The sequence below is a fragment of the Equus asinus genome, chromosome 4 (genome assembly GCF_041296235.1).
Source record: "Equus asinus isolate D_3611 breed Donkey chromosome 4, EquAss-T2T_v2, whole genome shotgun sequence".
NCBI classification, from domain to species: Eukaryota; Metazoa; Chordata; class Mammalia; order Perissodactyla; family Equidae; genus Equus; species Equus asinus.
Window position 1 is genome coordinate 61,088,479 of NC_091793.1, and position 25,422 is coordinate 61,113,900.

Here is a 25,422-nt window from a genome sequence, read left to right on the forward strand (position 1 = left end):
GCTAACAACTGTTTCCAATCTTCTTTTTTTTTTTATTTCTGCTTTTTCTCCCCAGATCCCCCCACTACATAGTTGTATATTTTAGTTGTGGGTCCTTCTAGTTGTGGCACATGGGACACTGCCTCAGCATGGGCTGACGAGTGGTGCCATGTCTGTGCCCAGGATCTGAACTGCTGAAACCCTGGGCCACCACAGCAGAGCGTGAGACTTTACTCAGTCACCTGGCCGATCCCCAAAGTGTTTTCATTTTCTTTGGATAAATACCCAGAAGTGAAATTGCTGGATCATTTGATAGTTTTATTTTTAATTTTCAGGGAGCCTCCATACTGTTTTCCACAGTGGCTGCACCAATTTACATTCTCACCAACAGTGCACAAGTGTTCCCGTTCCTCCACATCCTCGCCAACACTTCTTGTTTAACGTTTTTTTGTTTTTAATCAAGATTACATCAAGGTTAGTTATGTCTTTTTAGTCTCGTAATCTAGGATAGTTCGTTCCTACATTTCATTTCATTAACTTTTTGAAGTTTCTAAGCCAGTTGTCTTCTAGAATGTCTTACAGTGAGGAAGATTTTGTGTATGCTGTGGTTATGTTAGCTTTCCCGTTTTTCCTTTAAATTGGGGAATAGCTCTAGAGACCTAACTAAATTGTTTAATTTTCATGGGTTAAAAAATGTAATTCTGTCTGCCTGGCAGGTGTAATCTTGTTCTAGAGATGGAACCCATCAGAGTCTTTGGCATTAAAAATTCTCATTATATAGCTTATTTCCCTTGTACTCATAGCCAGCAATTTCCAGAGGCTTCTAAATTATTAGTAGCTTACAGTTTGGGAATAGAAAGTATCGCTTCAGTACATGTGAAAGGACAACTTTTTTTTTTTTTTTTTAAGATTTCATTTTATTCCTTTTTCTCCCCAAAGCCCCCCAGTACATAGTTGTATATTCTTCGTTGTGGGTCCTTCTAGTTGTGGTATGTGGGACGCTGCCTCAGTGTGGTTTGATGAGCAGTGCCATGTCCGCACCCAGGATTCGAACCAACGAAACACTGGGCCGCCTGCAGCGGAGCGCGCAAACTTAACCACTCGGCCACGGGGCCAGCCCCAGGACAACTTTTTTTGACAGGTGTATTTCCCATTTTAAATTAATTTTGCTTAAAACTGTTTCAAATAGACTGTAGATATTAGACTCATGCCTTATTTGTTTGGTTATTTTAAATAATGTAATGATGAGGCTGATTGGCAGTTCTCCAGAAATAATTGTATTGGACTGAATTCTCCGTTTGGAGGGACCTGTCGTATATATGGCATGCATATTATCTTTCAGTCTTACAGAGCTTCTAGCTAAAAGCTATCCCAGTGTTTTCGTTGAAAACTTAATCTAACATAGAATAAGCAACTGATTTTTTATTTTTGTATTTATAAATTAATGCTTATCGGGTCATTAAGGGAGATTGAGTAGGACCCCTGTTGCTTTAGAAAGATTATACATATACCATATGATGGAATGGAAAAGTATTTTCTTAAAAACAAAACTGAATTCTGGCTTCTATTTCCCAGCTTGAGTGAGAGGGTGAAGTTTCACAGTGTTTTAAATTGAATTTTTAATGTACTGAATCATTAAAATTATCTGTGAAACAAATTTCATTTATTTTTTTAACTTTTTATTAAGATTATGATAGTTTACAACCTTGTGAAATTTCAGTTGTACATTATTGTTAGTCATGTTGTAGGTGCACCACTTCACCGTTTGTGCCCTCCCCCCACACCCCCTTTCCCCTGGTAACCACCAATCAGTTTTCTTTGTCTCTGTGTTTACCTTCCACCTATGTATGGAGTCATACAGAGATTGTCTTTCTCTATCTGGCTTATTTCACTTAACATAATACCCTCAAGGTCCATCCATGTTGTGAATGGGACGATTTTTATGGCTGAGTAGTATTCCATTGTGTGTGTGTGTGTGTGTGTGTGTGTGTGTGTGTGTATATACACACACACACACACACCCCATATCTTCTTTATCCAATCATCAGTTGATGGGCACTTAGGTTGCTTCCACATCTTGGCTATTGTAAATAATGCTGCGATGAACATATGGGTGCATGGGACTTTTGGAATTGCCGGTTTCAAGTTCTTTGGATAGATACCCAGTAGTGGGATGGCTGGGTCATATGGTATTTCTTTTTTTTTTTTTTTTAAAGATTTCATTTTTTTTTCCTTTTTCTCCCCAAAGCGCTCCGGCACATAGTTGTATATTCTTCGTTGTGGGTCCTTCTAGCTGTGGCATGTGGGACGTGGTTTGATGAGCAGTGCCATGTCCGAGCCCAGGATTCGAACCAACAAAATACTTTGCCACCTGCAGTGGAGCGTGTGAACTTAACCACTCGGTCGCAGGGCCAGCGCATGGTATTTCTGTTTTTAATTTTTTGAGGAATCTCCATACTGTTTTCCATAGTGGCTGCACCAGTTTGCATTCCCACCAGCAGTGTATGAAGGTTCCTTTTTCTCCACAACCTCTCCAACATTTGTCACTTTTTGTTTTGGTTATTTTTGCCATTCTAACATGTGTAAGGTGATATCTTGGTGTAGTTTTGATTTGCATTTCCCTGATGATTAGTGATGGTGAACATCTTTTCATGTGTCTGTTGGCCATCCGTATATCTTCTTTGGAGAAATGTCTGTTTATGTCTCCTGCCCATTTTTTGATCGGGTTGTTTGTTTTTTTGTTGTTGAGCTGTGTGAGTTCTTTATATATTATGGAGATTAACCCTTTGTCAGATATATAACTTGTAAATATTTTTTCCCAACTAGTGGGTTGTTTTTTTGTTTCAGTTCTGTTTTCCCTTGCCTTGAAGAAGCTCTTTAGTCTGATGAAGTCCCATTTCATTTCATTTATTTTTTAAGGTAATATATATAGATGGTCTAAAATTCAAAAGGTGTTGACAAAAATCTTTTCTTATCCATATCCTAAGTCATCTAATTCCCTCTCCTGGAGGCTATCACTGATAATGTTTCTCGTGTAGTTTCTGTAAGTGATGTAAGCATATAGGAACATTAGTGTGTTTATAGCATATCACTGGCCTGCTTTATTTGTTTGTTTGTTTCATTACAACCAAGGTAGCCAACCAAGGTAGTTTTCACTATTTTTTCTTATTTCTTTTGAGGAAGATTGGCTCTGAGCTAACTGCTGCCAATCCTCCTCTTTTCGCTGAGGAAGACTGGCCCTGAGCTAACATCCGTGCCCATCTTCGTTCTACTTTATACATGGGACGCCTACCACAGCATGGTGTGCCAAGCGGTGTCATGTCCACACCTGGGATCTGAACGGTGAAACCCAGGCTGCCGAGAGGCAGAATGTGCACACTTGACTGCTGTGCCACTGGGTCGACCCCTATTTTTTCTTTTTTAGGTTCCATATAACTTTATTTCTCTCTAAGGTTTATATTAATCAGGTGAAGGCATAGCTTGATTATCACTGAATTTGGAAAGCTTAGGAATGGATCACGTTTTTATTTTATTTTATCTTTATTTTATTTTATTTTTTTTAAAGATTTTAGTTTTTTTCCTTTTTCTCCCCAAAGCCCCCCAGTACATAGTTGTATATTCTTCATTGTTGGTCCTTCTAGTTGTGGCATGTGGGACGCTGCCTCAGCATCGTTTGACGAGCAGCGCCATGTCCACGCCCAGGATTTGAACCAACAATACACTGGGCCGCCTGCAGTGAGTGGAGCACACGAACTTAACCACTCGGCCACGGGGCCAGCCCCGGGTCACGTTTTTAGTATTGGTTATATCTCTTCTGAATAATTTGTAATACCTTAAATTGCTAATACACCTTGCAGTTTGTAAAAATTTTTCTGTGTTAGTTGTTTGAACTTTGTAAGGCAGTGGTGAGTTCTCAAAGTGGGGTGAGAAGCATTTTCATAATAATGCTAAGATTTTATTAAGCCTTTGTACTGTGTTGACATTTCTACTTGTGGTATAAAAGCAATAATGGATAAAACTGCTGGCTCCTTAGCTTGATCCAAGGCAGTGTCCCAAACTGTACTAGGAGTCATTGTATGTTTACTACCCCCTCACACTGGTGCTAAAAAGAAAAAAGCGAATTTCACTTGGGAATGTCAGTGATGAAGCAGTAAAAATAATTTAACTGAATGTCAGCCCTTCAGTACGCTTTTTCTTTGTTAATTATAGTGTGTTAGAGACTGAATCATGTCCCTGAAAATTCGTATGTTGACCCCCCGCCCCGCCCCATGTGATGGGATTTGGACCCGGTGCCTTTGGGAGATATTCAGGTTGAGGTGAGGTCATGAAGGTTGGGCCCTCATGATGGGATTACTGCCCTTATAAGGAGAGACACCAGAGAACTTTCTGTCTCTTTCTCTCTACCATGCGAGGACATAGCATGAAGGTGGCCATCTGCAAGTCAGGAAGAGAGCTTTCCCCAAAACGCTCTTTCCCCAGGGTGCTGGCACCCTGATCTCAGATTTTCAGCCTCCAGAGCTGTGAGAGAATAAGTTTGTGTTGTTTAAGCCTCTCAGCCTATAGTTTGTTATTGCAACCCAAGCAGGCTAATACATAGTGTATGATGAAATGGGAAGTGTGTATAAAGTAGTTTTGCTACTTACAGAAGTATAGCAGTTCTCTTGAGTGAAAATTATTTAATGGTAATATTCACATTTCGGGCTGGCCTCGGGGCTCAGCAGTTAAGTTTGCATGTTCCGCTTCTCGGTGGCCTGGGGTTTACTGGTTTGGATCCCGGGTGCGAGCATGGCACTGCTTGGCAAAATCCATGGTGTGGTAGTCGTCCCATGTATGAAGTAGAGGAAGATGGGCATGGTTGTTAGCTCAAGGCCAGTCTTCCTCAGCAAAAAGAGGAGGATTGGAAGTGGTTAGCTCAGGGCTAATCTTCCTCAAAAAAAAAAAAAAATTCACATTTTTCGCTGAACCCATTTTTTCTTGAAGGAATTATAGACTGTTCAAAGAGAGAGGTGGGGAGAGGATAAAGAGGGAGGGGCCCAAGTTAACAGTATCAGGAATGCAAAAGGGGCTATTATTACGGATCTTACATATATTAAAATGATAATAAAGGAATACCATGAACAACTCTGTGCTCCAAAATTTGACGACTTGAGTGAAATTGATAAATTCCTTGAAAGACACAAACTACCAAAACTCACTCAAGAAGAAATAGATAACCTTAATAGTCCTATATCTTTTTTTTCTTTCTTTTTTTTTTGGTGAGGAAGATTGGCTCTGAGCAAATGTCTCTTGCTAATCTTCCTCTTTTTGCTTGAGGGAAGATTGTTGCTGAGCTAACATCTTTGCCAATCTTCCTCTGTTTGTAATGTAGCACCAAAAAAGAGGTATAAATCTGACAAAATGTGTACAGGATCTTCATGCTGAAAACTGCGAAACACTGATGAAAGAAATCAAAGAAAGCCTAATAATTGTGGAGAATTACCTGTTTGTGTTTTCAAAGACTCAGTATTGTTAAAATGTAATTTCTCCTCAGATTAGTTCACCCAGATCTGAATCCCAGCAACATTTTTTGTAGATAACAAATGATAAGCTGCTTTTACAAAATGGAATGGCAAAGGAACACAAATTGCCAAAACACTTTTGATAAAGAACGATGCAGTTGGAGAATCTGATCTGAAGTTTAGCTGATTTCCAGACTTTCTGTAAAGTTATGGTAATCAAGATGTTGAGGTAGACACACACAAAATATAGTCGGTTGATTTTGACAGAGGTGTAAAGACAATTCAATAGAAAAAAGTCTCTTTTCCTACATATGGTATTGGAACAATTGGACACCATTTGAGGAAGAAAAAGACTCTCAACCTATCCCGTATACCTAATGTAGAAGGGAACTCAAAATAAATCGTAGATCCAGATGTAAAATGTAAAACAGTAAAATTGGCAGAACAGCACATAGGAGAAAAATCTTTGTAACCTTGGCTTAAAGATTTCTTAGATATGGCTAAAAGCACAAAATAAATTGATAAATTGGATTTCATTAAAGTTAAAAACTTCGGCTCTTTGAAAGATAGAATGAAGAGAATGAAAAGAAGCGGACTAAGAGAAAATATTTGTAAATCACATATCTGACAAAGATTTTGTATGTAGATTACAGAAAGAACTCTCAAAACTCAGTTAAAATAACAACCCAATTAAACAATGGTCAGGGGACCGGCCTCGTGGCCAAGTGGTTAAGTTCGCGCCCTCTGCTTCAGCGGCCCAGGGTTTCGCCAGTTCGAATCCTGGGCATGGACATGGCACTGCTCATCAAGCCATGCTGTGGTGGCATCCCACATGCCACATCTAGAAGGACCCACAACTAAAATTACACAGCTGTGTACCAGGGGGCTTTGGGAGAAAAGGGAAAAAAATAAAATCTTAAAAAAAAAAAGGGCAAAAGACTTGAACAGAAGCTTTGCTGGAGAAGATATGTGGATGACAGATAAGCACCTGAATAGATGCTCTACATCATTAGTCATTAGGGAAATACAAATTAAAATCACAATGAGATACTATACTCACCTGTTAGAAAGACTAAGAAGCAAAACAACTGTTCCCTTCCCGTAGCTGACAGTACCAAGTATTAGGGAGGATGGAGAGCCACTGGAACTTCCATACATTGCTGATGGGAATGCAAAATGGTGCAGCTGCTTTCCCATAAAGTTAAACAAACGTATGACTCAGCAGTTTCAATCCTAGATATTTATCCAAGAAAAACGAAAGTTTATGTTCACATGAAAACTATGCACGAACGTTTATGGCAATTTTGTTCAAATTGCCAAGCACTGCAAACAATTCAGATGTCCCTGAATTGGTGAATGGATAAACCAACTGGTACATCCATAGAATTCAACAATTCAAAAAAGGAGTTATTGATACTTACAACAAGGTTGGTGAATTTCAAAAGTACTATGCAAAATGAAAAATGCCAGACTCAAAAGGCTATACAGTGTATGATTCTATTTGTATGACGTTCTGGAAAAGATAGAAACTACAGTGATGGGAAACAGATCAATGTTTTCCAGTGGGCAGTGGTAAGAGATCAATAACAGGGCCAATATGAAGGAATATAGAGGGGTGATGTATCTTGGTTGTTACTCCATGATTCTCTGCATTTGTCAAAACTTAGAAATGTACACCCAAAAATGAATTTTATTACCTGTAACTTTAAAAATAATGAAGTGTGTGAGAGGACAAGCCTCAGACTGGAAGAAGATATTTGCAGAGGATATATCTGATAAAGGACTGTTATCTAAAATATACAGAGAACTCTTAAAACTTAATAAGAAAATGAACACCTGGATTAAAAAATGGACAAAAGATCTCAACAGACACCTCACCAAAGAAGATATACAGATGTCAGATAAGCATATGGAAAGATGGCCAAATCATATATCATTAGGGAATTAAAACAATGAGGTACCACTACACACCTATCAGAATGTCTAAAATCCAAAACGCTGACAAAACACCGGTGAGGAGACGGAGCAACAGGAACTCTCATTCACTGCTGGTGGGAATGCAAAATGGTGCAGCCACTTTGGGCGGTTTGTCATTTTCTTACAAAACTAGGCATACTCTTATCAGAGGATCCAGCAATCACACTACTTGGTATTTACCCGAATGAGTTGAAAATATGTCCATAACAAAAACCTGCACATTGGGGCTGGCCCCGTGGCCGAGTGGTTAAGTTCACGCGCTCCGCTGCAGGCAGCCCAGTGTTTCGTTGGTTCGAATCCTGGGTGCGGACATGGCACTGCTCATCAAACCACATGCCACAACTAGAAGGACCCACAACAAAGAATATACAGCTATGTACTGGGGGGCTTTGGGGAGAAAAAGGAAAAAAAGAAAATCTGTTAAAAAAAAAAACCTGCACATAATTGCCAAAACTTAGAAACAACCAAGATATCTATCCTCCAGTAGATGAATGGAAGAACAGAGAGTGATGTATCCAGACAGTGGAATGTTATTGGGTGCTAAAAAGAAATGAACTATCCAATCATGAAAAAGACATCGAGGGACCTTTAATACAGATTGCTAAGTGAGGGAAGCCAATCTGAATACATTTGTCAAAACCTGTAGGGTGCACAACATAAAGGGTGAACCGTCATGTAATGGCTTTGGGCTTTGGGTGATAATGATGTATCAGTGTTGGTACACTGATTTTAGCAAATGTACCACTCTGATGCTGGATGTTGTGGGGGAGAGGGGCCTGTGTGTGTGTGTGTGTATGGGAACTCTGTATTTTACACTCTGTTTTGCTATGGACCTAAAACTAAATATAAAAGCCCAAGTAACGTGCGTTAAACTGGTCCAGTGCAATATCCACTAAAATGTTTCAGTAACTTTATAGCTAAGGATACAGTGTAACCCGAAGTTACGAAGGATTATGCAGCTAAATATGTGGCTGAAAGCTATAAAAGTTGGAAAACTCCCACACTGAGAGTTAAATAAAGTTGATCTTTAGTGTGAAATTTAGTCAACAAATTTAGGGTAGCAGTCTTAAAATGCTTGTCTTTAAGATGACTACTCCATGTGTGTTCTAAAATCACACAGCATGGCTTTTTTGCCCATATTTAGTTTTAGGTCCATAGCAAAACATGGCCCCCATGTGAACTTTTAAAAACTGCTTGTTTAGACAGCTGTCTTTGGGGGCCAGCCCCGTGGCCGAGTGGTTAAGTTCACACGCTCCACTATAGTGGCCCAGGGTTTCGCTGGTTCGGATCCTGGGTGTTGACATGGCACTGCTTGTCAGGCCACGCTGTGGTGGCGTCCCATATGCCACAACTGGAAGGATCCACAACTGAAAATACACAACTGTGCACTGGGGGACTTTGGGGAGAAAAAGGAAAAATGAAATCTTAAAAAAAAAAAAACAGCTACCTTCTTGTTTATTCTTTAAAAGACTGGATGGTCTCAGTATAATTTCTCCTGATTTGTTTGGAATTTATGTTTCTTAAAGATTGGACAGTGAATAAAAAGAGAACATGTTGATTATGTTGTTACTGGCCTTGTTTACCCCTCATGTAGATCCTCTCAAAGTTCTGTGACAGATAAGGAATCAGATCTCTTTTAGGGGTTCCCAGGCTAAGGTTCTGTCCATGGTGTCCAGGTTTGTATTAATGAGAGTGGGGATCTTAAAATCTCTTATTTTTCAAAGCCCTATAGTAGTTGTACTTGCTATCACAGCCATCTAATGCATTAATAGTTTGCTTTTGGTTAGAATTCTTGCATTTCACTTTGGGAAAACAAGCTTGCTTGTGTTGATCCGAAGCTCTGATTAGTAGTCAACATGGTAAGAATTTTTGGATTTGATAATTGGACCAGATTCTGGTGCCATAGCTACTATAGCTAGACATAGTTCCCACACTAGACAGATGCTATATGTGAACTTCTTTGGCTCTGGCTACCCAGTGGCAGCAGAAATTAAGCGATTTTAAGCGGAGAGTGCATAGATAGGAAACTCTGGTTTTCCCCTAATGGTTTGTTAACATTATGCCATTTGCTTTCACTTTTGACAAATTATTAGGAAGAAGATACGTTTTTACGTTGTGATTCATTGTACACACATGTGCAACTGAAACAGGTTTCACAAAAGCAGTCCTTTCCCTTAAAATGTGCAGTTCAATCTTTTATGTTCTATTTTTATTATTAAAGTAATGCTGATTGTCAGCCACAGTGATTTCAGGAACCGTAAGTAGGATATGACTTCTGGCTTAAAAAAACACAAAAACTGCTTGAGGCCAATTTATGACCCTTCAGGTCATAGAGTTTTTTGATGCAGAGCCTCAGTTCTGCCCTCTTGAATTATAGTTTAAGGATCTCTTTATTCAATTGTGTGAAGCATTTAGTCAGTTCCTTTTGGATTGAGTTAGTGGAATTAGTCAAGTTTTAGCAAGGTCATTTTCCTATAAAAAAATGTACCTTTCCCTCCTCTGTTATAGTTGGAGATTGGCTGCGATGGTGAAATTTTTCTAATGGAGTCAGAAACATTTGGTTGGGGAAGATTATTGTGGATTATTTTTGGTTCGGGAGAAGATTATGCTGGCCATGGCGTGCTGAGTGAATGAGAGAGAGTGTTATTTCGTTTATGTCCTCAGACTGTCTTTTCCTCCCACCTTCTCCCACCTCACCCCAAATGTAAACTTCTTAAGGTTGAATTGTGCCGTGAGCATCCTGTTACATCCCTCTTGCCTGTAACAGTAGATTCTCAATGGAGTAGGAGATTCTCACGTGGTTTCCATTTTGAGCTCTTCTGTTCTGATAATCTGCCGGTCTGTTGAGAGCAGACTGTGTGTGTTTGTGTGTGTCTGTCTTCAATGCCTGTCAGGTAGTTAGTGCTCATTGATTAGTTCTTGAAGTGAATTGCATTTCTCATTATGCTTCCCGATGCCACAGGGCTTTTTCAGCTCTTTTAACAATTCCTAAGTGTGTGTATCTTCGTGGCTAGTAACCAGTAACTGCCTCAGTGATTTTGGTGGTGCCTCCTAATTATCCTATATTAATAACTCTTTCTGTTTAATTTCCAATTTGTCTTACCTCTCTCATGAATCCCTTCCTGTTCATTCAACTATTGTTACTCCAGTTTTTGAGGCTTTGTTAGCACTTATGTGTATACAGTTTTTATTATTTTAATTAGAGGTTTAGGTTCAATAGAATGAGCTATTGTTTAGCACAATTCTACAATGTGAAATTTGTAATGACTTCTTTAAGAAAAGCATTTATGGTTTTTTGCTGCATTCAACTATAATTTTGGCAATATCATATGGCTAACATTATAAATAGCTGGGACAAGAAGCAGAATTATAATGCTGGTATGGACTTGTGCACACAAACGTTGGAGAACTAAGTCTGGGAATACTGCTTAGTTCCACAGACGACTCCACAGGGAGTAGTTGAAAGCTGGAAGGCTAAGGATATGCTGCAAACTTTTGTCACCTCAGGAGTCTTTGTATTTGGGAGAAATAGAGAAGGGGACCAGACACCACCAAGTCTGAAATCCGTTCCATGAATTTAGAAGTGATATTCAGTGAATCAGAATGATAATGTGATACCTGGTGCAGAGTGTAATATACAGTAGGCACTTCATAAAATTGTGCTGATTGCTTGAAACATTGAAGGTTTATGTGTACGAGAAAGACATGAATTTAATGTTTCAGGTGAATAGTTTCCCTTAGCAGTTTGTTTTTTTTTGTTAGTATGTATTTAATAACCATATGCAAATTGTCTTCTCTCAGTTTCTCTCTCTCTCTGCCCACCCCCGCCCCAACCCCTCTATCTCCCTCTTTCATCCTCCACCGCATATGTGAGATGAATATGCTTTGGGGAACAAACCTGACTTCTAGTTTAAATTGTGATGTTCTGTTAATGTAGTTCAAGTAAATACTGCAGTGAGTAGAAATCACAGTAATTATTTGTATGAAGGAAAAAGCTTTATTTCTTTTTCTGCATCTGGTTATATATATAGTTCCTTGAAGTAGAGTCCTGAGTGAAGCCTGAAGGATAGTTTTCATGATTTGGGTGATGGTTCTTTCTATCTGGATCACTGATTTTCCAGCCTCATATATTGAGTTTTCTGCCATCTCAAGTCAGAGAAAGCTGTAACATCATTATTGCTGAACTATTTCAGCAACCCATGTTGAGGGATAGGCAGGAGGTCCAGGTATTTGGCTCTGACTCTGCCAGGATTGCCATCACAGAGTACTACAGACTGGGTAACTTAAACAACAGAAATTTATTTCTCACAGTTTTGAAAGTTAGAAGTCTGAGACTAAGGTGTGAGCAGGGTTGGTTTCTTCTGAGGCCTCTCTCCTTGGCTTGCACATGGCTGTCTTCTCACTGTGTTTTCACATGACCTTCCTTTTGTAGGTGTCCGTGTCCTAATCTCCTCTTCATATGAGGATGCCAATCCTATGGATTAGGGCGCTGTCTCTGGACACAGTCACACTCTGAGGTACTGGAGATTAGGGCTTCAACAGAGAAATTTATGGAGGGACAAAATGTAGCCCATAACAGCCACTAGGAGGCTCTGTTTTAACTTTGGGCAAGTAACAGTAGTTTGCAGGAAGTGAAGCTGAAGTATATAAGGCATCTGTGAAGACTGGCCACTGTATTGTGAGCAGGTTTGTTTTTGGTTTATTTTAGGGCTGGATCTTGTGTTAGAATGTGATGGTGCTGGGGCTGGCCTGGTGGCGCAGTGGTTAAGTGCACACGCTCTGCTTTGGTAACCCGGGGTTTGCCACTTAGGATCCCGGGTGCAGACATTGCACTGCTTGGCACGCCATGCTGTGGTAGGCGTCCCACATATAAAGTAGAGGAAGATGGGCATGGATGTTAGCTCAGGGCCAGTCTTCCTCAGCAAAAAAGAGGAAGATTGGCAGCAGATGTTAGCTCAGGGCTAATCTTCCTCAAAAAAAAAAAAGAATGTAATGGTACTTTTCCCCTTCTTTTTGTTCATGTTGGACCTTTATTTCTGGAAAACATGTAGTACTTGACCATTTAAGGAAAAAATTAAAGGGCTTTTTTTTCAGAACAAGTTCTACTCAATAAATTTGTAAATGGAAAGATATTTTCTCCCATCTGTACCTTTAACATATGAATTATTCAAGCATGTTAGTAAAACATAGTGATTGTTTTGCATTTGAAATCAGTCATTTTCCTCATATTTGTACAGTAAATCCTTGAGTTAGCTCTTGGTTAGTGCTTTGTACCCATATACACATCACCCGGTTTCAACACCATCAGCTTTCAGTTAATGTTTCATCTACCCTCCATCTAAAATTTTCTTTCAGTGGATTAAACTCCCCATTCTTTAGCTGAGGTAAAAGTCACATAACATAAAATTTCACTGTTTTAACCATTTGAAAGTGTCCAATTCAGTGTCACTTAGTACATTCACAGTGCTGTGCAGCTACCACCTCTGTCCAGTTGCAGACATTTTCATCATCTGCAGCGGAAACCCTGTTGTCAGTGTCACTCCCCATTCCTCCTTTCCACCTGGCAAACACTAAACTGCTTTCAGTCTCTGTGTGTTAGCCTGTTCTGAGTTTTTCATATAAGTAGAATCATACGATGTGTGACCTTAATTATGTCTGGCTTCTTTCACTTACATAATGTTTTCAAGATTCATCTGTGTTGTAACGTGTCATACTTCATTCCTTTTTTTGTTTGGCTGAATAATTTTTAAGCTTCTTTTGATATGTGTAAAAATCTTTATTCTCATTTGATATCAATAATATTTGAAACTGGACTATTAGAATAATTTTATTCTAATAAAATTAGAAAGTTGATAATTGAAAAGTGAAAAAAAATAGTAATTTTAAAATGCACTTTTCCAAGGTGTATCTTTTTAAAATTCCTGGTCTAGACATCTGAATTGAGGCCATTAGTTGAAATCTGGATGCTGAAATTCAGTTGGATTCATGGGATAGCTGAGTAAACAATTCCTTCAATCATACTGAGTCAAATGCTTACTGTATTTTGTACATTCTAATTTAATTCACACACAGCTCTGAGAGAGACAGACTCTTTCTTGTCTCATTACAAATTAACATTTCTCAGAGACCTTCTGGGATTGCTCCCGAGCAGTGGAAATAGCACATAGTAAGTTCCTATTCTGTCGCATTGTTTTGGTACCGTGACAGTCAGGACTTCTCTTTCCCCTGGCCCTTCGCTTTTCCTCTCCCTCCTCCTCCCTGTGGCCGTTAGGAAATGGCTTCCTGAGAGACTAAAGTGACAGGGGTGAAGGAAGTAGTACTAAGAACAGTTTCATCGAGAGGAAAGTGTAATTTCTTTTCAGATCCTTTATTTATTGTCTTGAATGAGGAAAGGCAAATGTAAGAATATAAAAAAATAATGGAGGGTACAGTCTTTGCTGCTTTTAAAACAAACAAAAAAAATTGTGGAAATGCTTCCAACACCCTTTATGTGTTTTTCGTGGTCTGGTTTTTAAAATATGCTTAAAAATGTGTTTTTAAACCATACATATTTGTATTATTGGAATGTAAGTTTAATTGGAGAGCATTAAAGTTGAAAAGCTGTCAGCTCTTAATATTTTTTTCTGTTCAGAAGTTAACTTAATGTGTCCTATATAAATATGTAAGTAAATACACTGAGGAATAAGTTTCTGTGGTCGTTATTTTGAGCCTGAAATTAGATATACATACTTTTAGCATTTATATAAAATAAGATAGTTTATTCCTCTTTCTACACTAATCCTAGAAAACTTAAAAGGACTAACCTCTGGTTTTAAAATTTTTTAGTGACTCTTGCATAAAATGGGGTCTTATGATAAACTTAACTTTATTTAAAAAGCGTCAACAATCAGGTTTCTTCCCCCACCCCTCCACATGCACAACACACAACACACTCATCCTAAACTGTTAATAAATTGCAGATTTTCCTTCCACCAGGCTGAATTTTACAATAAATGCTTGTTAGCACTTATTCTGTGAATTGCTGTTTTTCAAATGTGTAACTGGTCTCTGACATTAAATCTAATAGTTCAGTTTGTAAATAGGTTGACTAAAAGCTAGAAATGATGCATAAGAGAGGAAGGAAGAGAAATGTACAAAAAGTTCATTTAAAAATGTTTTCAGGCAATGTTGCAGTGCTGATATTTGTAGTGAAACTACTTTTTCCCTACCCTAGTGTCCTAGAACGAAAGCGTCAACATGGCTACAGAAATCGGTTCTCCTCCTCGTTTTTTCCATATGCCAAGGTTCCAGCACCAGGCGCCTCGACAACTATTTTATAAGCGACCTGATTTTGCACAACAGCAAGCAATGCAACAACTTACCTTTGATGGAAAACGAATGAGAAAAGCAGTAAACCGAAAAACCATAGACTATAATCCATCTGTAATTAAGTATTTGGAGGTAAGTCCAGTTAATGTGTTTTAGATAAGCAAACTTTGTTTTTTTAAAAAGAAGAAAGTTTTTAAAATTCAGAGTAATGAATATACCTGTTTCTTGAATTAGTTGGATGAAGTGGAATTTCAGATGAGGCTCATCACCAGTACTTTTATTTTTGCTCTGTGTGTGCATGAATCATCATCTCAAAAATTATTAAAGTTAGACTCCAATTTAAAAATAGGCTTTGTTCTAAAGGTTCACAACAAATCTCAAAAGGGGATACTTACTCCCTATGCCAACCTTAAGACACTTGTTTGTTTTTTTTTTTTTTTTTTTTAAAGATTTTATTTTTTCCTTTTTCTCCCCAAAGCCCCCCGGTACATAGTTGTGTATTCTTCGTTGTGGGTTCTTCTAGTTGTGACATGTGGGACACTGCCTCAGCGTGGTCTGATGAGCAGTGCCATGTCCGCGCCCAGGATTCGAACTGACGAAACACTGGGCCGCCTGCAGCGGAGCGCGCGAACTTAACCACTCAGCCACGGGGCCAGCCCCTTAAGACACTTGTTAAACCCACAGTGTATATAAAATGTTAAGAGACTATTGACATAGGAATATTTCTACAAGAATATCCATACTCAAAATAGCAACTTTGCGTATCAGAGACATTGGCATTGGAACATGAACTCTCCATTCCCTTGGTGGGTTGCTCTTATAGTCAAGTAAAAGTGTCTCTACTTACTTGAGGGTTCAGAACCTAACTGCAGTTCTGTAGGGTGAAAGCAACTCTGAGATGGTGAATAAAGGCAGAGTAGGGATCTGCCTAAACCTCTTGTCAGCTCGACATTTCTCTCTCTCTTTTTTTTTTTTTTTGAGGAAGATTAGCCCTGAGCTAACATCTGCCAATCCTCTTCTTATTGCTGAAGAAGACTGGCCCTGAGCTCACATCCGTGCCCATTTTCCTCTACTTTATATGTGAGACGCCTGCCACAGCATGGCTGGCCAAGTGGTGCTGTGGCTTCACCCGGGATCTGAACTGGTGAATCCCGGGCCGCCAAAGCAGAATGTGCGAACTTAACTGCTGCACCACCAGGCTGGCCCCACACATTTTTCCCCTTTTGAAGTCTTTGTTTTCTTGTTTTATCCTAGGAATTAGCCTCTGTGACCTGCTTTCATTACTAGCCCCTTCTATTTTAATTGGGTTTTGGTCGCTCTTCCATCCTACAAAGAAAATTTGTCTGCTTTTCATTGCTTGAGACTTGTTTTTAAAGACCTGTTTTCATATTGGGCATAGTTAGTATGTTGCAGGCACATACGAGAAAAAGATTCATTTAGATGTGAAGATAGATTTAGACGTTCCCAGGTATTTTAGTTGGAAAACTAGATTAGGAGAGTTTGAGAGGAATTACGAAAACCAAGGGCAAGATATGCAGAATTGTTTTGTGCTGAGGACTTTGAAGGAAGTGGGGATGTCTGCCTACCCCTTATCCTTTTCCTTTTTATTGCGGTATGGTCAGTGAGAATGTTTTGGGGTCAATAGCGTCTTGGATGATCGGTTAGGGATAACGTGTGTAAAGAGAGGAGAGAAAGTCTAAGCAATGTCAGTAAGATAAGGGGAAATCTCTAAGATATCCACTATTATCTGTGTTTTAGAACATAATGAAAAAGTTTTAATCCTGTTTTCTTCTCATTTAATAAAAGCTTACATTTTGTTAGTAATTACTTTGGTCTCAAGTTGAGTATAATTAGACCATATATTAATTAATTATTAAATTTTTAACAGAATAGAATATGGCAAAGAGACCAGAGAGATATGCGAGCAATTCAGCCTGATGCAGGTTACTATAATGATGTAAGTATAAGATATGTCATACTAGCTTAATAAAAACCTCTTTGCTTGGCGTTTAAACCTAAAAATATGTGATCTCAAATTTAAACATGGACTTTTCCTTTTACATTTTTATAATTTAAAATAAAACATTCCTAAAGGGATAATATAACATATCTGTGTAAACCATGGGTTATTATTACTATTTGTTTTTTGAGGAAGATTAGTCCTGAGCTAACATCTGCCACAAATCCTCCTCTTTTTGCTGAGGGAGACTGGCCCTGAGCTAACATCTGTGCGCATCTTCCTGTACTTTGTACGTGGGACACCTGCCACAGCATGGTGTGCCAAGTGGTGCTAGGTCTGGACCCAGGATCCGAACCAGTGTTTGAAACCCGGGCCGCCAAAGTGGAGCATATGAACTTAACCGCTGTGCCACTGGGCCGGCCCCAACAGTTATTTTTTTATTTCAATTTAAACATTCCTTTTAATCTAGTGATGGATGAACTTTTGATTTGAGGCTTAAAGCAGTGTCCAACAAAAGACTGCACTGCCTCGAGGTCTGTGTAATAGGAAAGTTAATTTTAAATTTGGATTATTGTGAACATATTTAATTGTGTTATTTTGAGAAGTAATTAGGGATATCTAGTACTTGATTTTGTTGTTTGCTTAGCAATAGTGGGCATTTAACTTTCCTGTATCTCAGTTTTCTTCATTTAATTAATATAGACTATAACCTATTATAATAGTTGTTTGAAAGTCCTTCATAGTCCTGAATTTGTCTTTAAATGTTGAAATAGTTACTGTGCCATGTCCCTGGTTTATGCCCTGCATAATCAGGAGCTCTTAAAACCTAATTTTCTTTTTTTGTAGCTGGTCCCACCTATAGGGATGTTGAATAATCCTATGAATGCAGTAACAACGAAATTTGTTCGAACATCGACAAATAAAGTCAAATGTCCAGTATTTGTTGTTAGGGTAAGTATTCTGTTGTATAATTTTTGGAAAAATTAAGCCTGAGTTTAGTCTGCAAGTATACTTACTTAATAGGACAAAGAAAGTTAAACATTTTAAATATATGTCTGGGATAAAAAAATCAGTGTAGTGCTAATAATTTTATTTTGGAATAACCAATCATTTATCTAGTATATCCACATTTAGTAAGATAGTACTTTTGGATTGTTTTCTTCATGTTCCAATTTCCGTAGAGTTCCCTCTGAGCTGGCCCTGGATATATATGACAGCAGGTCTCAGACTTGTTCTTGAATAGGAATGCTTTTGCTGCTGTTTAGAAAGCAGCATCTCAATGTGAATAAAGACTCTTAGGTGTTACTAGGAAGGAAAACACCTGAGAAGAGCTGAAGACCAATGGTAGATCATAATTGTCAGCTCCGTGAAGGTACATAATAGGTACAGAATATGTTTTCGCTGGAATTTTTAAACGACAATTTTTAAGTAAATAGTACACTGACATGGTTCAAAACATTAAAATTTGAAGGAATTTGAAATAAAGTTTTCCCAGCTCTGTGTCCCAGGCATCAGTTAATATTCCTATAGATAATAGTATAATCCTTTTCTTTGTGATTTGCTAAGTATGAATGTACTTGTTGGCTAGCAGTATATTGAGTCCAGAAATGTAGGATAGTTAATAGCCAAAGTTGAGCAATTAAGAATTGAAAATAAAATGTGGAACAGAGAAAAGACAGTCATGGCAAACATTCTGGCAGACACAGCAGAGAGAACCAAAAGGGGCTGGGAGAGATGCTGGCTTGAGCGCCATAAAAATGTTGCAGTCAGTCTTAGGCCTCCTGTTTGCTTCAGAGGCCTAAAGCAGTAGAAACATCAGGAAGGGAACGCTTATTTCAATGGCTTTTGTCTCAGTAGAGCTAACCAGTATGTAGTATGATTTTGTTTGCCTGCGAATTTGGTAGAGGAATATGATGTGCACTTAATTTAATATCTTCTTAGCGTAACACAGAAAACCTTTTTGAAATAAATAAAATCTGAGCATTCTATATCCTGTATCTTGTTAGATGGGTAAATATCTCACTTGGGGGTCAAAATATAAGGTATTAGGAGAAATTTTGCACATAGTAGAGGCATGGTCCAAATTACAAGGTGTTAAGATGTGAAGACTGTGGGTCCCATGTCTATAGTTTGGTTGCCTGAAGTATTTACTGGGTTGGGATCCATAGCAGATAACAGAAACTAGGAAAGTAGGAGGATTCTATTCATAATAATAAAAATCATGATCTGCAGGTAAGCAGTAAAAAGCTGGATTGTCATATATATCTGTGTAATTTACCAAATAGTCTTCATTTTATGTATGTCATACTGATGTTCCTATAAACACACCTGTATTTCTCAACTCTTTCACAATTTTTATTTTGAAAAATAGGATTGTTATATTGACATTTCACATATTTACATCTTGTAAGGAAAATGAGCATATAATCTGTCATAGAAACTTGAAAATAAAAAGTAAGGAAAAAGTATGTTGTGTTTTGAGTTGATAAGCTTATGTCGCAGATTCCTTTCAGTATGCAAATTGTGATATTAAAATTTTGGTGTAGTGTTAGTCATGACTCTTGTATTACATTTTTTTAAGAGGAGATCGGGATAAGACTTGTCACTGCTTGATACTGTGAGTGGAGGAGAGCTTTAAAAAGTTTTTTTTATTAGATTTAGTTGCCAGGAAAAGTTTGATAGCCTTGATGTCCTTAAATTGGTACTTACACTGTTTTTTCATAAAACACAGTAACTTTTCTGCTTCAGTTGGCCCACTAGCTGTTTCAATAAGCCAAATCCTTCATTCAGTCTTTGAGTTTTTCTGGTGACTGAGCATCTTATTTATGTTAGTCTGCCATGTATCATAGGAAAATGAGGTCTTTGCATATTTTGTTTTGGAATGCTCTTTAGAGTGTTTAGGTGTATATACCCTAACCAGGGAGTCACTGCACTTACTGTTTTTAATTTAGTTAATGAGCTAAAATAAAATGTTAGAGCTTTCCCTGCACTGTGTTAATATAAGTTCTTTTCTGCCAAAGTACTTGCTTGTAGATCTAAGCTACACTTAAGTGAAAGTCAGTGTCATCTATTTAATGTTGAGTATTGGATCTTTTATAAATAAAGACTTTCTGAGTGTTTTAAAATTAGTTAAGGTTGAGGATTTGTGACCTTGTATAACCTGTGTTTTTTCCTTCCCCAGTGGACTCCAGAAGGAAGACGGTTGGTTACTGGAGCTTCTAGTGGAGAGTTCACCTTGTGGAATGGACTCACTTTCAATTTTGAAACAATATTACAGGTAATAGTAATCATCAGGTGGTAGCATCATCTTGTGGTATTGTAAAGAACTTGTGATATAGGCATTTTATTGGCATTTTAAACTTATAATTGGACAAATGGCCGTGAGTTAATACATGCTCTTGTAAAGCCTTTCATCTTCTATATAATGTTTACAAATGTTTTATGTTTTCACAGGCTCACGATAGTCCAGTGAGGGCCATGACTTGGTCACATAATGACATGTGGATGTTGACAGCAGACCACGGAGGATATGTGAAATATTGGCAGTCGAACATGAACAACGTCAAGATGTTCCAGGCACATAAGGAGGCGATTAGAGAGGCCAGGTTTATACACAATATACCATTTTCTGTAGTCCCTATTGTCATGGTTAAATTATTCTCTGAGTGTATTCTGGGTGCAGAGATGCATGGGCTCTGTCAGATTCTGGGAAACTTTCTGCACCCTATAAACACAATATTTTTCTTTGTTTTCTCACATTCACCATTTTGCTGGCACCTTTCTGAAGTAGTGTTGTCGTGGTATCAGCCTTTGCAATATGTTAGAGATGTATTGTCTGCCGCATTTTGCACTGGTTTTCTCTTTTCATTTATGGTTAATAATGTGTATACGTTATTCCTTTTTATTACCTACTGTGTAAGACAAGAATATTTCATTCCAAATAAAGAATTCAGTCTTTAATTATACAACTGAATAAAATCTAAAGCCTACAGAAAACACCTTCAGAGTTCACACAAAATACAAGAAAAAAAGGCTTAAGTGAAGACCTGGTTGGCTTGGTTATGCCATGACTTCAAAAGGAAAGTATAGTAGGACTAAAAACTCTCACAAGTAACTCTGGATGTGGCAAACATTAATGGATTAATGAATGGGTTCCTCAAGCTTTGAAACTGTAAGGAGACCGTTGTCAAGAAGACTCTAGGACTCTTCTTCTGATTCACTGTTGACAACATCAGTTATGCAAATGTGTAATAATTGGACTTTAAAATATTTTCAGTGAGTTGTATATTTTTTACATATCAATGAGATACATTAGTTAAACTGGGGAAAAAAGCTTCAAAAACAAGCCTGAAGAATTGCTGCAGCCTCAGAATAAAGCTAAGCAGCGTTCTTTATGGTTGTGCCACCCACGTGTGGGAGGAGGTGGTCTTTATAGAAACATCATCCACTGCAGTCACTTGTTTCTACTTTCAGAATCTTAACAAAAATTGTTGGATAAACATGCTTCTTCAAAGACTTTGACTTAGTGTCCTACCCATACATTGAGTTTTCACAGTTGGTGCTTTCGTAGTCATGGGATTCAAAAGTTCAAGGGAGTTCTTAGAGTCAGCTGAGAAACTTGATGGTCTTTCACTAGAGGGAGGGGAAAATGGCTCCCTCCTTTGTGGCAGATCCTTTGGCTTTAAACACAGTCTGAATGTCCCTATGTTTAGGTTTTCCTCAAAAGGTGCTTCATTCATGGGATAGCTTGCCGGGAAGAAGGTGTGAAAGTTTTCACAGACCTTTTAAATAAATGAGAAACATCATATGTAGGGATGTTTGGCAACCAGTCTTTAAATAGCCTGCCTAAATTTTTTCTACTTACCATTTTGTGAAGAGTCTGAGGCAGAAGCTGATGCTAATCTTTTAAGCAGTATTCCTATTTGATTTAAAAGACTGTTCACAGGAATATTGTTGCAAAAATAGAATTTACTTAGTTTTCTATACTTAAATCAGCTCCATGTTTTCTGTTGGTACGATAGGAAATACTGTACGGTGGGGAGTGTGGGGATCATTAGTACTAATGATACACTCGTAAAGTTCTCTGAATATTGATGATTGAAAACTCAAGCAACTACTCTGTTGAATTCTTCTTTTGGTGAGATGCGTTTGTTAGCTGACAGCGTTTTCTTCAAGGGCTTCTGCACTGTTGGATACTTCCCTCTCCTGTTTATAACGCAGCACAGTGTTTTTGTTTTTCCCTGTCTGAGAAGCACAGATAATCTGTTAAATGCTGACTTCTTTCCCCTGCTGTGTGTCTTCATGTAACAGTTTCTCACCCACGGATAATAAATTTGCTACATGCTCTGATGACGGCACTGTTAGAATCTGGGACTTTCTTCGTTGCCATGAGGAAAGAATTCTCCGAGGTACGTGTACTAACAGTACTGATTGGAATATTTAAATAGGGAAGGCGTTTGTGGTTAAATCATCACAACACCACAATACCAGCTTACATCTCCATTCAGTTTTTTACATATACATCATCTTAGTCAAGCTCTTTTAAGAAACTTGAGCTCTCTCAGGTTCAAAATCATTTTGTATATTTTTACTACTAATATTATCTTTGAATTCTTTAAGCTGTAAATTAAATACAAGTGTTCCCTTTCTTCTCCCTTTTCCCCTCAGTTCCTTGCTTGTCTGTGTGCATCATTGAGGGCTCTGTTCCTTTTCCTGTCTTGTACCCAGGACAGCTTTCTCCGGCATACTGACGCTATAATTTTAGTTGGATAATGCACATTCTCCTGACAGTCCTCTTACAGTATGAATTAATTGAGGTATCAATAGCTGCACTTACATTGCTGTTTCTGAAAGCAGGTGGTTTTTTAGTATGCCACATTTGTACTACATGGCCCACATGTTATTAAATTTTGGAGAGATTCCTTGTTTGAGTTATTGATTTCCTAATTATAAACTAAGGCCTATGAAATTACTCCATCCTACAAAAGAAATTTATCTTTTCACTTGGATTAGCTTAGTTTTATACTTCATAAAGTGAGGCTGTTGAAATACTAATAGTACAATAACACCATTTATGTGAATTTAGTGGTGTTAGAGTTAGGGAATTAACTGTGTGTTTTATGTATGCAATACAAACATTGAAACAAAAACATTTAAGCTTCTACCTAAATCACATTAGTTTATTATTAACTAGAAAGGTAGTTTCTCAAGTGCTTAATTGAACCTGTACTGATTTAACAAAGAGTACCTTCTACTCCATAGTCTTGATTTTAATATGCCATAAAAATAACATCTTCCTCTGACACATAAATGCAGGATGGGAGAATGGGTGCCATAGACATTGGGTGTTAAGAAATTACTATTCAGAGATTTTTCTTTCTGTTCAAGAGTCAGTTGGTTGTCTTGGTTGAAGTTTGAATACTTTACAACTTTTCAGAGCTTTATTTCCAGCATATAGTGTCGGTGCTTTCCAGACAACAAAATAAATACTCTTGATATTTAACCCACATTTCAAGCCAGTATTTTGTTTCTATCACATTTGTTTAAACATTCCTGAGTTTGCACATTTTGTGTGGGTTCATCCACAGTAGTATATCGTGATAGCTAGCATAAGGATATAGAACCTGTCATTGGAGGAGTGTACTCACTGTGAAAGTCATAATACTGTAGAACTTTGGAACTAGACGGAGTCTTTGAAATCATCTAGTCTGAGTTATTTTATACATGAGCACCATGACCCAGAAGGCTTAAGTGACATGTTTAAGGTAAAATAAGTTGAGAGCCAGGGCTCGAATCTTAGCGTTTGACTCCTAGCCTAATGCTACACTAATACTGCATCTTTCCTCACTATTACGGAAGTCTTAGGTGTTAAACAGAAATAAGATAAATAACTTTTTCTAGGCTTTGAAAATCCTAAGAAATACAGAAGAAACAAAATAACTTTATTTGGTAAAAGCAATTCTAAAGTATCAAAACAATTAATTTTACAACGGACTGGGAGCATAATTGTGAAGTCTAATATAAGACCACTATGCATCTTGGATTAAAAGAAGAAGAAAACTTGCTACATGATAACATTTTTCAATCCAAAGTTCCAATGAAGTGTTACTCAGTTTTGGTAATGAAACTACTTCTAAATAGTGCTTAAGAACTTTTCTCTGAAATTTAGAGTTTATGTAAGGTATTAACTACTAGTTAAATATTTTCAGATTTGAGTCTAGGTGAATTTGGGTAAAGTTAAGAAGATGCTGAATCATTACCTTTTCTTTCCTATCTTAAAAATTATACCAATATTATGTCAATGTTAACTGAGAGTTGAATTTTTGTTTTTTATGTGGGCTCTTTTGAAGTTTTTACTGAGGAAATTTCAAACATGCACAAGAGTATAATGAATCTCCATGCACTTTTAGGATTTATGTTCTAGATTATTTGTATTTTTTGCTTCCTTATGAAAAATATTCTACTTGCTTTATAGTCACGATGTTTTTTCCTAGTACCTCGAAGAGTATAACAAATATGAACCAAGTTAATTATACCACCCAAGTAGTAGTTCTGATAGGACATCTGGTGTAGTAGATGAGTTATTAGATTCCAGTTATCCATTTTCTGTCATTCCTCATTTTTTTAAATTTTCTGAAGTTGAGACATGATTACAAAATAATGAAACCAATGCTGTTCAAGTTTTCCTCTCCTTCACTTTGTGGGTTGGGGATCGGGGATGATGGAACTCTAGTTGTCTCAAGGGGTGATGCCAAATTATTAAAATAAAATTTTATTGAGCTTAGTTTAAAATTTAAAATTTTTAAATTTTAGAAGTTTTAAAATTGAGCTTAGTTTAGCTCTATTCGTAAGAGAAAGTTGGATTGCCAAGTCAAACAATTAGGAATAGACCCTTCCCCCTTCCAAAATGTTAGTTGCTCTGTATGAAGGGACGATGTTCCTGTAGGCCACATAGACTCTGTAAGATCAGGTAGATAAGCATACTCCTGTAGCATGTTAGTACTGTGCATCAAACTGTCACTTGGGATTAAGTATTCAGAAAATCCAGGAATGTTTTCATTGAAGGGGACGTTTGTGATCATGTAGTCTAACTCTACAAATTGCTCAAGTCTTTTCTGCATCATTCCTGAAAACAAGTCTTCTGCTCACAAACATTTTTAGTGCTACAGTATTCACTACCTCACATGATTCTCTTTTCCAATTTTAGATAGCTCAAATTTTCAGCAGGTTCTTTGTTATATCAGAAATCTGCTTCTTACAACTTGTCCTGCCCTCTGGACCGTGAGAGATTAAGTCTTTGCTCCCTTCTGCATGGCAGCCCTTGAAGTATCTGGAGACTGCTGTCATGTGTTCTTGACACCGTCTCACACCTGTAAACACACAGGATTTCTGCACGTGGACCGCAGCCACAATACTGCATTACCGAGTGCAGAATCTACACTTACTTTTCAGTGTCCTTTCTGAGACTGTTCTTGGGCTTCTTGGAAAAAGGAAATTAAGAGAAAGTAATTAGTATTTTTAAGGTTAAAATGGGCATAGATCTAGTGTCAGGAGATTTACTACTCAAAAGGTTGTGGTGTTGGGTCCATAGTTAGGAAAAACACACACTTATGGAATCGACTATGCTGCAGCATTGAGAAATACCGTATATTGTCCACCTATTACTCAAGTGTATGCAGGTCAGCATAATTTATACACATT

At 37.8% G+C, this 25,422-nt stretch overlaps 1 protein-coding gene across 7 annotated transcripts in view; it reads left to right on the forward strand.

The window, feature by feature from the left end:
* Nucleotides 1-25,422, forward strand: part of WDR33 (WD repeat domain 33) — a 96,588-nt gene that overhangs the window by 19,764 nt on the left and 51,402 nt on the right. For all 7 annotated transcript variants that reach the window (XR_011502729.1, XM_044769219.2, XM_044769221.2 and 4 more), the window contains 6 exons: nucleotides 14,668-14,894; nucleotides 16,651-16,719; nucleotides 17,569-17,673; nucleotides 19,904-19,999; nucleotides 20,176-20,327; nucleotides 22,033-22,130. Coding sequence is in view for 6 of the 7 variants with exons in the window: in XM_044769219.2 (XP_044625154.1) it covers nucleotides 14,691-14,894; nucleotides 16,651-16,719; nucleotides 17,569-17,673; nucleotides 19,904-19,999; nucleotides 20,176-20,327; nucleotides 22,033-22,130 (724 nt within the window). In the remaining variant the exon portion in view is untranslated. The remainder of the gene's footprint in view (nucleotides 1-14,667; nucleotides 14,895-16,650; nucleotides 16,720-17,568; nucleotides 17,674-19,903; nucleotides 20,000-20,175; nucleotides 20,328-22,032; nucleotides 22,131-25,422) is intronic.